At 31.3% G+C, this 12,928-nt stretch overlaps 1 protein-coding gene across 1 annotated transcript; it reads left to right on the top strand.

The window, feature by feature from the left end:
- Positions 1 to 7,999: 7,999 nt before the first annotated feature.
- LOC132066994 (protein STRICTOSIDINE SYNTHASE-LIKE 10-like) lies at positions 8,000 to 11,415 on the top strand. Its single transcript, XM_059460167.1, has 3 exons — positions 8,000 to 8,407; positions 10,006 to 10,269; positions 10,607 to 11,415. Exons 1-3 carry the CDS (start codon positions 8,094 to 8,096, stop codon positions 11,175 to 11,177), a joined length of 1,149 nt encoding a protein of 382 aa, XP_059316150.1. The 5' UTR covers positions 8,000 to 8,093; the 3' UTR covers positions 11,178 to 11,415.
- Positions 11,416 to 12,928: the final 1,513 nt, after the last annotated feature.

Here is a 12,928-nt window from a genome sequence, read left to right as displayed (position 1 = left end):
ACTTTGCTCGCATTTTGGGCCCCGACGGGCCCCCGGGGACCCCCACTTGTGGGGTTTTTACATCTTTTGGGGGGGTTCACCCATTTCCCCGAAAGTCAAAAAAACAAGCATCGGTAAGTTACTTTCATCCGCAGAAGCGGAATATCGTTCTATGAGGAGAGTTACATCGGGAATTACCTGGTTGACCCGTCTTCTAACAGATCTAGCAGTTCCACCATCTTTGTCGGTTCAAGTTCACTCCGACAGCCAAGCAGCTCTTCATGTAGCTCGAAATCCAGTGTTCCACGAGCGTACTAAGCACGTGGAACTAGATTGTCACTTTGTAAGGAAACAATTTCTCTCCGGGCTCATTTCTTTCACTTTTGTTCCATCAGCGGCACAACTTGCGGATTTTTTCACCAAAACCCTATCAGGGATTTCGCATCGCTCCGCCTTAGACAAGTTGGGTGTTGTTTCACTCCCTCCAACTTGAGGGGGATATTAGGGGGCGAGTTAAAATCAACAAGAAGGGAAGGAAGAAACCGATGTAGACATGAATAAAGAAAGTACAAGAACATCGGTGTTGTCAAAATGAAGATGTGGATTAGTTGACTGGTCTTTTGGTATTTTGACTGGAGTATAAATGGTCTGGGCTGATTCATCACATTGGGCTTCGTTTGAAATGGAGAAGATTGGGCCTTTGAGCACTGCATCAAACACCAGCCCATTTATCCATAAATCTGATTTTCCCATTGTAAATAAAATCCCTTAGCATTTACATAGTATTCTTTTCTCCTTCTAGAATCAATGAGGTGGATTTTGTTAGAGGTCATTATCTAGGTTTAGATAATTAATTTTCAGTCCTAGGACATTTGATTATTTGCATAGTTTTAGTCCTAGGACATTTGATTATTTACATAGTTTGGTAGCTTAGGATTTAAATATTTGCACAACAAGTGGCTTAAACACTTGTATAAATTCTTGTAAATACTGTTCATCAAATACACGGAAAATTTCTCTAATTCTTAGCTTTCTAAATTCCTATAATTATAGCCAGGAATTTTTTCAACAATCAGCATTAAGGATATTAAATAATAAGCAATTATAGGGATAGGAAAAGAGAAGTAATAAAACAAAATCTAAAGAAAACAAATAGCTACTATTGAATAACCAAATAAATAATTTTGAAATCTATATATATAAAATAGGAGAGGTAAAAGCAATGTGGTTAAGCCAAGTGGCAAGCTAATAACAAGCCACTTGGCAATTTTAAGACAAAGTTAATGAGAATTAGGACAAAGTAAATAAGAATCTTATAAAGGATTTTTTGTAAAAAGATAAAATTCAATTTCCAAGATTAGAGTAGTTTTCAAATCTACTCAAAAATCTGAAACCGGATTGAGTTTGAATTGCACAATAAGGCTTTTGAATTTTGGATAGAACTTTTAAATTTGAATTAGAAGATTAATCTTTGCATTTGAAGATAAATATATTCTAACGCCTAAACCTAAAATATAGTTGAAGATAAATATATTCTAATGTTTAAACCTAAAATTTAGAACATAGACATGATTAAAACAAGTTATATTAATTTTTCAAGACAAAAAAGAAAAGAAAAAATAATGAATGGAAATTAAGATAAAGACGGAGATATTTTCCGTAGATATGCCTATACTAGGAATTTTTACTCATTGTAGCTTCTTTTAAGACCTAATTATTAATATTAACTACCTTTTTATTTAATTATATTTAGTAGCTAATTAACTTTTTTTAAATTACAACTGATAGCTATATCAAAAATACATACCCAAACACATATATCTTTCTTTTTTTTCCAATCACTACCCATTTCGGTTTTTCATTTTTCAAAACCCTAAAAATCTCTCCCCTCTCAACCACCACCACCATGGCCGCCGCCCTCTCTCTCTCTTCTCTCTCTCTCTCTCTCTCTCTCTCTCTCTCTCTCTCTCTCTTTTCACTCTACCCGATGAGGAGATGGCACAGATCTGGCCGTGTGTATTGTTGGTGGCGGCAGCGATGACACTGATTTTGAGATGGCGGCGGAGAAGATGATGTGGAGGTGGAGAGATTAGGGTTTTGTTGGTGGTGGAAAGATTAGGGTTTTTGGTGGTGGTGGTGTCTGATTTGGGTTTTGTGGTGGTGGTGTCTCGGATTAGATTTTGGTGGTGGTGGAGAGATTAGGTTTTTGGTGGTTGTAGTGTCTCGGATGCGGCCGTGTGTATTTGTTAAAAGCCAAATACACAAATACATTCAAAATACACATCTCACAAATACTGCTTGTTTTTGAATGTTGTCTTTGTATTTTTTTAGTGTATTTTGTTAATAGCCAAAACACACTGTTTTTTAATGCATTTGAATTTTTGGTCTTTGTATCTGAATGTATTTGAAATCCATTCAAATACACAAAAATTTGAATATATTTGGCTTTCATATGTAGTTGGAATGTACACAATGTATTTTAAATACATCAAAAAAAGCCACTAAAATACATAAAAAACAACAACAAAAAAAAAAAAATCATTAAAATACATAAAAAAAAAAAAACACGGAAATACATTATAGCAAAAAAAAAAAAAAAATCAATGAAATACATCAAAGCAAAAAAAAAAAAAAAAAATCACTAAAATACATCAAAAAAAAAATATATTAATATCTAATTTAATAGCTCCACCGTTAAATGCTAAAATTAAGGATCCTTTTTTTTTTTTTTTTTTTTTTTTACCTTGTTCTCATGCATTTGTTAGCAACAAATACACGCGAAAACATATACTATTTTGCCAAAATGTAGCTACAAATAGTAATATTTAAAAGGGTAGTTACAAATGGTAGGAAGCTACAATAAGGTAGTCATTTGAGTAAGTTTGCCTATATACTATGCCTACTCCTACTCTCGCTTCTAACTAATTATAAAGATAAATTGGAATCTGAATATGATTCTTCATGTTTAGCAACTTCTTTTTTTTTTTTCCCTTTGAGCATAGTTAACTAGCAGAAGCAAAATTGACATTTCTTTACGATTTTATAGGACTAATATCTATTATTTAATTAGTGGATTAGTGTGCATAATCATGCAAATTTGTCGTGATAGAACAAATATTAAAAGTACCTTAAATACCAAAAATATAGAGTTTTCAAATTTGAATGTAAAGCTAAAGATCTTATAACAATGAACTATTATCAATAAGATTCACTAAAAATTTACATAAAACTAATGAAATATTTTGAATTCAAAATTAAACCAAATCCACTAGATAATATTTTAATTGTGTCAGCAAACCATTATATTTTCTTTTGGTCTTTCTCCTTATCCGCCTAAAATCATTTTTTTCCTTAACCACTTACTTACTCCTATTATGATTTTATCTATATATTGTACTTATCTTATCTAATTAGGAAAAAATCAATTTCAAAATATCTTAGCCAATAAAATAAACAAACCGGCAAGTTGTTCGAGATGGATACTAGCGTTGGATATACATATAGTATTGTAAGTGGATTTGAATTGAGATAAAGGCTTATGAATTTGAATTTTGAATTGAGAGATAAAAAAATTTGAATTAGTTTAAAAAATAAAATCTATTATCTCCCTTCTCTTATTTAATCCCCTAGATCATTGTCAATCCCCACAAATTTTTCAACATCATATTTTTTATTTGAATTGAGTCGAAGAATTATTTGCTTACAATTGATTGACCTTTGTTTAGCTTAACACACGCGGGTGGATTGTCATAGTCTCAAATTCAAAGAAACTTCTTCCGTTAATCTTTTTCTCACTCCTCCTAAATGCAGCCATGCAGCAATGGTAAATTCATATGATTAGGAAATTGTCAATTATTTATGACCATATGTATATTAATATGTTGTTCTCTCTCCCACAGTAAACAAATGTACTCTCTCTTTTCTTTTGTTTTCATAAATTTGAATGATGGTCTATTTCTTATAGCCCGTTAAAAAGATAATTATATTGAAGTAGAGGCACAAGAACGCAACAAGAGGCAGCTAAAGGTACTCTTCTCTTTCAGGATAGAAGATCTAACAGAAGGAGATGAGATAGGTAAAGAAGATGGTATAGTCTTTTTATATGTAGAATAATTTTTTATAACAATGCACATTTTTATTTTCATTTAAGAAAACAAAATATTTTCTCCCGTTTATATTGTCTATGTGGTCTTCTCATTACTTAATTTGCATTAGTTTTTGAATAAATATATGCATTACCATTAGTGATACGGTGGAAAGAATATTACAACGATTATTTCATTTACGGTTTTGATTCAATTTCCTCGCCGTAATTTACCATAAGATTGTTGATAACGTTGAAGGCTTTGTTTTTTTAAAATAGTTCTTTTTATTATTTAAAATATGTCAATTAGATCGGTATGATGAAAAAATAGTTCTATTCAATTAAAATGTAGTTATTGTTAATATTTTATAAATTGATTATTTATAAATATTTTAATGGTATATGAAAAACATGTTAGCTTTATTGAATTAATACTTCTAAAGTAAATACAGCCATGTATTACATATATCAATGAGGTAATGTTCATTATTTAAAGTTAGAGTTGGAATCCGATTTTTTAAAAGAGGAAGTCCGCTAATGAACACTCAATCGAAATTTTTTTGAAAAGATTTTCAGATTTGATTTTTAAATTTGAATCCTTATCATAATTTTGTATCATGAATGATAAACACATCCTTTTGGCTCCTTCCTCTCTCTATTATAATAGTTTACAATTCCAAAAAGTTAATACAAACGATAGATCAAACACAATTATAAAAATATGGCTACAAAAGATAGGATTATTTGCATCTCAAATTTTTTCTTCAGCAATTAATTAAAAAAGTGATTTTGTCTCTTCCATTTTGCACTTGACTATTTATGTTTGATGCTTTATTTTGTCTACATACAATCGGTATTCAAGTATATGTCGATGGCAAGTGTGATGCTCTAAATTCCGCTCTTAATGAAAACATGTGTGTAAATTCGAAGATCTTTATATTGGATGAAATATGTATATTTGATATATATGTTTTTAAATTACAATACTTGCAATTTCTATTTATGCTCTTCAAGTTGGTTTGTCATTCGAATTCTATTATAAATTTATGTCGACACAAGTTGATAAATACCAATCAACCTCCAAGGTTATGCTCTCTTTTTTACCTTTATTTTTTATTGTTTATTATTTTTAAAGCTTGCTTTGTACTCATGTATTCCCTACATAATTGTTCTTTTAATGTGTTTTTGAACTTTTGTTTTTGTTTGTTTTTATATTTTCAAGGAGTTGTTGAATAAATATAATTCAGAAAACGTTCTCAGTACACTATTTAATGAGTCGATCCTTAAGTCTCTTCATCTCTTCATAAATTTAACACTAACATCACCACTTAAAAAAAGGAGATAATAAAGAAGTTGAAGTAGATCTTAGATTGTCGACAAGAAACGCAAGGATATACGTATAAATACGTAACATATACTTCTTATTAATGACATACAAGCTATTTTAAATTGAGTGTAGTATGTTTTTTATTTAATTGAAAGATAATTTTTTTTTAGTAAATATAAATTAATAATTTTGAAAAACTTAAATATTAACATAATATTTAATTAATGGGTGTATGGAATTGAAAATAATATTGTGCAATATAGTGGTTATAAAAATTAGATATCAAAATTTCCTTCTTTTTCTAACTTAAAAAGCGTGAAAAAACATTTTAACAGTTTTTACTTTATTTTTTACGTGTAGAAAGACATTAGCAATTGACTTAGAAAAAATTAATAAATGATCTCCACAAGAATGAAATCCTAAAAATTGAAGCAATTAAATTTGACATGATATTAAATTAGATACAAGTATAATTTATTAGCTGGAATTAGTTTTTCTTATACTAAAACTAATTCTTTATTAAAGGATAGACTATCTAAGTTTGAGATGAGAAATTTTTATGAAGAAGCTATGATGAAAAAAAACGCTATTTATTGATAAGATCACATAACTGAGGTAGTAAAATATAAAGCTACAAACAATAGAAATAAAAATGATACATTCTGATTTATTTATTTTTGGTTGGGGTTGGGGGGGGGGGTTATATTTTTCTACGGGATTTTGCTTTGGTTGGGGTTGGGGGGGGGGGGGTTATATTTTTCTACGGTGATTAAGCAAGCAAAATCACAACTATTTAAGATTGGTCTATTGATATCCTCTGCGCATCGCGCGGGTATGAATAGTAGTTAAGGAAAAAAAGGACTGGAAATAAAGCTGGAACAACAAAAAACAAAATCTGTTGCTACAGCCAAAGCTCCTCAACTTTGGTTATAGTGCATATAAACATATTAAGCAACATGAACCGTAGACATAAACAAATAAATTTAAAGAAATATACTGAAGAATATAAACAACTAAAATTACTTAGTAAACAAAACGAAAATGCTGGAAAAAATGATGGAAATACAAATCTAGAATACAATTAAAATTCAGAATCCATTGATACTACCGTCTGCCTATAGGCATATTAGTAAGGTCCAACTACTAATTAAGTAGAATTTGAATCAATTAAAAAATTTAGCAAGCACTTCTTCACAAAGGCTTCTTAACTTTTCCAACCAAGAAAGTAACTTACCAGTTTCTTAGGCTTGAAGAATGTAATATGAACTCAACATATGTATGGTTTTGGAGTTCATACAGATTAGGGAATAAAACTATTGTTTACAGCAACTACAAAAATAGATACCGAAAAGGTGGGATTAAAATGATTAGTTTTTGGAATATATAGGATCGATTTAGGAAACGGTTGAAATTGCAGCATAATTAAAAGAGTTAAAAGATATTACTTTTCAGTTTTTTCATAACATATTTAATACAATTAAGAGAATTAAAAAAGCATTTTTTGAGTCTTGTTATCATAACACATAAAGGGGGGAAAATAGAAAAAAAGATAGGAAATGGTGGTAGCGAGGTGCGTAAATTACATCGTCGGCACACATTTTATAATTATATATCTTTTTTGGAGTGGAAGATGCGATTTGTTTGTAATTATATATAGATTATAAGTTGGAGTGGAAAAATGTTTTTAGAAACTTCAAATACCACTTCAATTTTGTTTTGAAATTTTCATAGTGTTTGGTTATAGTTTTCCAAAGAAATATTTGATCGTTTGAAAAAATGAAAACTTCTGATGGCCAAACGTATCCGAAAATTAATAGTTTCTTCATTTTCATTGCCTCTTTGAGTCAAAATTGAAAAATAAGAGAGGTGTTTGTTGTTCACAGAACCTAGAGTAGTTGTTGGTTGTATAAATAAAATAATTTTTTTCTTCCTTCTCTTATTGACTAATTTGTACTTTCTAGAAGTTGACTTTTGCCCATTATGCTATAAGGAGTATATATATACTTATATATTAGATTTTTCAAATAAAGTGAAATAATTTTCGAATTTTTAAACGCCAAAACCAAATCAATTGCGTCGGGTTTTTAAATTTATAAAAATAAAAAACTTCTGATGGTTTTAAGGGTTTTTCGGGTTTTTTTAGGAAACGATACAAAATATATAACTTTTACTTCAAATATTTCTTTAGTTCTAAAATTAATAGTTTCTTCATTTTCACATTGCCTCTTTGAGTCAAAATAAATGAAAAATAAGAAAATGAGGTGTTTGTTAAGTATTAATTACACAGAAATAAAGAGTTAAGTTATGTTTTTTCACTGTATAAATAAAATAATTTTTTTCTTCCTTCTCTTATTGACCAATTTGTACTTTTTTGGTTTGGACTTTATTTGAGTTGACTTTTTACTAACATGCCATAGTGATATAAAACCATTCATTATGCTAATATGATAATAGAGTATATATATTTATAAATTACTTATATATATTTTTATGTATAAAATATTTTACTTCCACAAACCAATTATACCCAACACCAAACCAAAGTCAAATCAAACCACTTGGTTTTTTTCTCGGTTTGACTCGACTTTCGGTTTGGCGCTGTAGTCCAAGCAACTCCACACCCAATTATAAATCAACTACAAATGAAGAAAAAATTGGACATCCCTTCGATCACCATTATATTGTAACAAGCAAAAGACACACATGATGATCATGAAGGCCTCTAAGTTCCTCATGTTGAATGCTATTGTAACAGTCGCACTCGTCTCAATAACTTTTGCTTCAGACGCTGACTCTGACTCGGCGAATGTGTTCAGACCAGTTAGTATAGCAGGGTCCCAAGATGTCCTCTCTAAAGCTGAGATGATCCAATTGAAATTAGGAGCATTTGGAGCAGAAAGTATTGCTTTTGATCCAAATGGTGAAGGGCCATATACTGGAGTTGCTGATGGTCGCATTCTTAAATGGCTACAACACGCTCAAGTTTGGGTTGACTTTGCTGTCACCTCTTCCCAAAGGTGATTAAACACCCTTTAATTTTTTGTTCTTAGACTTTTGTATCTGAGGGTGTGTTCGGTGTTTCCAAGTTTCTCATGCTCGATTGATCAAAACTTTTGAAAAATACTTTCTTTAGAAAAATAAATTCTTTAAAATGAGGAAACTGACTTCCCTAATGGAAGTAGGGAAATCAAATTTCACAAATGCGACTCGCATTGATTGTCTCCTCCCCTCCTCGAACTCACCTCATCTTCACCCTCACATCCCCCAACCCCCATCCCTCACCCCCCAGACCCACCCACCCCAAACCCCACCACCCACCCACCTCCCAAACCACCCGTATCCACGCTACCCACCCACCCCACCCACACCCGCACCCCCATAATATTTGTCTAAATTATATACATATGCTTTCGGAATAATCTTTTTTGCTTACATACTGAACACAAGAAAATATTAAGAAACCATTTAGTTCCTGGAAAACATTTTCACTTTTTTCTTCATACAGACCACACTTTTCTTTATGCCAGTAATTAATAGTGACATTAAATTTGAACCAAATGATTCCTTGCTCGTTAGCGAGTTCAATGATCAGTTCCTAGCAAGTTTGACATGCAAATTGAGCAGAGCATTTTCCATTCCATGCTAAAAAATACTACAATTAATTTTTGTTACGTGAAATTATCCAACATATAAATTTTGATTTCGTGTACTAAATCTCTGGCTTTCAAATAACCGTGATAAAATTAAGTGACTCATTATTAATTAGTTTACTTATGTTTTTTGTGCAGTATATTATTTTCCATATATCCTCTCCCTCTCAATAGAATGTCCACCTTAATTGGATGTCTAGAAATAATGTCTATTAAGCTTAACTAAGAGGTCGTTATACAGTTAAATAATACAAGAGGTGTAGGCTGAATTATATTAAATAAAATATACTAACTACTTCTATCACATTGTCCACAAGTTTAAAAGTCAACTTATGGCTCTTTAACATGATTTTCCTACATATACTGAATAATTTACTTTTTTTTAATCTATTGTGAACTCCACTAATCTTTAACTTATAATTATTGTCGACAAAGAGTACTTTCAGTAACATACACGTTAGCCAAAATAAAATTCCGATTGTGTTATATATGGAAGTGAAGATTTAAACTTAACGTCGCGAATCTAGTATTTTCATGCATGTTCATGAGTTTCACAAGCTTCACGCAATTTGCATCATATCTGATCCCCCTTTGGTATTCTATGTACACCCTTATGTGAACCAATGCGTCCATTTCTACGCGAATTAATTTTCGGCATAGCTTTTGCCATATTTAATCATCTCGTAACTATGAGTCATAGATATATGGATATCTATTTCAAGTCAAAATAGATTCTTTATTTGTACATCGACTCTTCTAGCAAATCTGATTATCCCTGTCTTTCTTTATGTCTTGGGTTGGAACGAATTATTATAATTTGTCCCCGCCTACTGATTAGTCATCATTTTCACAAATTTTACGAACGGATGCTCTTATTTTCATATTTTTTCCTTACCTTAATTCTGAATCTATTTCTCGAAAGAAAATAAGTTTCTTGAAATTTTTCATGTGTTATAATGTTGAAGGAAGAATTGTAGTCAGGCCTCTGCCCCTGAAATGGAACATATATGTGGAAGGCCATTGGGCTTACGATTTGATCATAATACTGGAGACCTTTACATTGCTGATGCCTACTTGGGCCTCCAAGTTGTAGGCCCAACTGGAGGATTGGCTAGCCCATTAGTCCAAGATTTTGAAGGCCAGCCTCTTAGCTTCACAAATGACTTAGATATTGATGATCATGACAATGTCATTTACTTCACAGACACAAGCACAATATACCAACGCAGGTAATTTATTCAGTAATATATGTAATTATTCAAGTTATAACGTTTCATGTTTAGTTCAGTCAATTGGGTGTTATAGGTTTGGTAATTAACCATGGCTTGCAATGTCAATGAATAAGAACCTTAGGGCGTGTGTACTACTACATAAATTTAGGGTAGGAAAATGATGATCTCAATATTTTTTTTTATAGTTTAAAAATTAAGCATTGACAATATACAAATATTTATACAATGAGGACATTTAAAGATAATTGGAGCATGACTTTATTCATTATCTCTGATTGATTGCCTAGAATAAATTAGGAAGTGACATGTTATAAATTTCATGTTTTATATGTAGGCAATTCGTTGCTGCGACCGCAAGTGGAGATAAAACAGGCAGGCTGATGAAATATGACAAATCAACCAAACAAGTAACAGCCGTACTAAGAGGCCTTTCTTTTGCAAATGGTGTAGCCTTAAGCAAAGACCGGTCCTTCGTGCTGGTAGCTGAAACATCTGCATGTAGAATACTAAGGTATTGGCTGAAAGGTCCCAATGTAGGAACCCACGACACATTTGCTGAGCTACCAGGATTTCCAGACAACGTTAGAACAAATTCAAAAGGGGAATTTTGGGTCGCGTTGCATGCAAAAGCATCACCACTTTCCCGATTGATAACATCAAATTCGTGGCTCGGGAAGACATTGTTGAGGAAATTCAATTTTCAGCAAATGCACAGCTTGTTAGTGGGAGGGCAGCCACATGCTACCGCGATTAAGTTAAGCGAAGAGGGGGTGATTTTGGAGGTTTTAGAAGATGTTGAAGGCAAGAAGTTGAGGTTTATTAGTGAAGTTCATGAGGAGGATAATGGAAAGTTGTGGATTGGTTCTGTTATGATGTCCTCTTTGGGAGTTTATCAATTGTCTTAAAGAAAAAAAAAAAGTACCACTATTCTATTATTTTATAAATTTGATGATAATTTTTTTTTGTAATTGTACTGTCACAGAATGAATCCTCAGTATTTGTTATTTATAGTAGCCTAGGCCCTAGGTTCATATTCCAGCTTTGCTACTGTTAAGAATCTTCTATTGCTATACTTTAGTTAGGGAAGAGGAACATTTGACCTTGTACATCTATCATTAAGGTAAGAAGGACTTGTTTGTGCGATGCTTGAACCAAAAAATTGTAATTATAATATTTGATATATATAACATTTAAAACACCTATTAGTGTAGCGAAAGAACGGGGAATAACGATATATGGGATTAGATTTCAAAAGACAAAATTACAGTACTTTATCGCTTTCTCAAATCCATCATCTATAATCTTTCAGTTTTATTTAGGGGTGGGCATTCAGTACTTCGGTTTGGTTTTTTCAAACTTCGATTCGGCTATTTCGATTTCGATTTTTTGAAGGTGGACACCGAACACCGAACCAAACTAGTTCGGTTCGGTTCGGTTCTTTCGGTTTCGATTTTTTGAAGTTCGGTTCGGTTTCGATTTTTTCAATTCGATTTTTTTGATATGATATTAGAAGAGATTCTATTTACACTAACTCATATTCTCAAAAGCAATAAAATATAAACTGATAAATTGAAATCAAAATCAAACAAACAAGATACACAAGACAAAAAACCATAACCATGATATAGGATTACTAGGTGTTATATACATACAGTAAGAATAATTAAGAAAACACATAAAAGACATACATTAATCCTAAAGACACATCCTAGTCACCTACCTTTGTTAAGGATATTACAATTGAGTTTTTTTGGGCTTGTTACAATTGGATTTTTTTGGGGATTAAACTTAATGGGTCTTCAATATTTTAATTATTTTGGGTAACGTATTAAATTTCGGTTTAAACCGAAACACCGAAGAATGGAACTCTAAAAATCGAACACCAAAGTTTCTGAAAACGTAAACCGAAACCGAATTAATTCGGTTCGATTCGGTTTTTCGGTTTTCGGTATTTATGTCCAGCCCTAATTTTATTAAGTTAAAAAATTAAACTCATATTTTAACTTTTACCGGTATATTTCATTTTTAGTAAAAAGAATCAAACGCTCGATAAAAAATAATTTCTACATTGTAGTCTGTATATTACTAATTCCTATATTATTAGTCTCTATATTGTAATTTCTACGTAATTTAAGACGCACCTATAAGCAAACAAAGTTGTGCCCAACATTTGTGCTGATATTGTCAATTAATGATACTCTCGCCGAAAGTGCTTGTATATGTATATATGTGTATACTAATGCTTCATACTATATATATTAAAGCGGGGAAATAGTTTTGCAGTCCTTTACAAAATTGTTTTATGTCCTTTTTACAAGAAATCTTCATTTTTATATATAAGAGATCAAAAAAGGCAATTTTCTTCTATTTGATTTGTAAGTGACCATATGAGATCATTTTCTCAATTTTTTTATTTTGATAAACTGCTATACTCGCTAATATATTATTTTGAAAACATACAAACAAATAAATTAATGAAGATTATTTATGTGGCGGTTTAAGTTCAAAGGTAGACCAACCAAAGTGACCTGACAAAAAACAAGCAGCAGCAGTACGTCGACATCGACACATCAAGGTATTATTTTGTTCATTGACTAGTTATAATATAGAAACTGTTTATGCAGTAAAAGAATTGCTATGCAAAGTGACTCCACAA

The sequence above is a fragment of the Lycium ferocissimum genome, chromosome 8, assembly GCF_029784015.1.
Source record: "Lycium ferocissimum isolate CSIRO_LF1 chromosome 8, AGI_CSIRO_Lferr_CH_V1, whole genome shotgun sequence".
In the NCBI taxonomy this organism is placed as follows: domain Eukaryota; kingdom Viridiplantae; phylum Streptophyta; class Magnoliopsida; order Solanales; family Solanaceae; genus Lycium; species Lycium ferocissimum.
The sequence above is the reverse complement of the archived record's forward strand: the minus strand, read 5'-3'. Positions and strand labels throughout refer to the sequence as shown.

Coding starts and splice junctions, on each gene's coding strand:
- LOC132066994 (XM_059460167.1), top strand. CDS start 8,094: ATGATGATCATGAAGGCCTCTAAGTTCCTCATGTTGAATGCTATTGTA. Junction 8,408..10,005: donor GCTGTCACCTCTTCCCAAAG/GTGATTAAACAC, acceptor ATAATGTTGAAG/GAAGAATTGTAGTCAGGCCT. Junction 10,270..10,606: donor AGCACAATATACCAACGCAG/GTAATTTATTCA, acceptor TTTTATATGTAG/GCAATTCGTTGCTGCGACCG.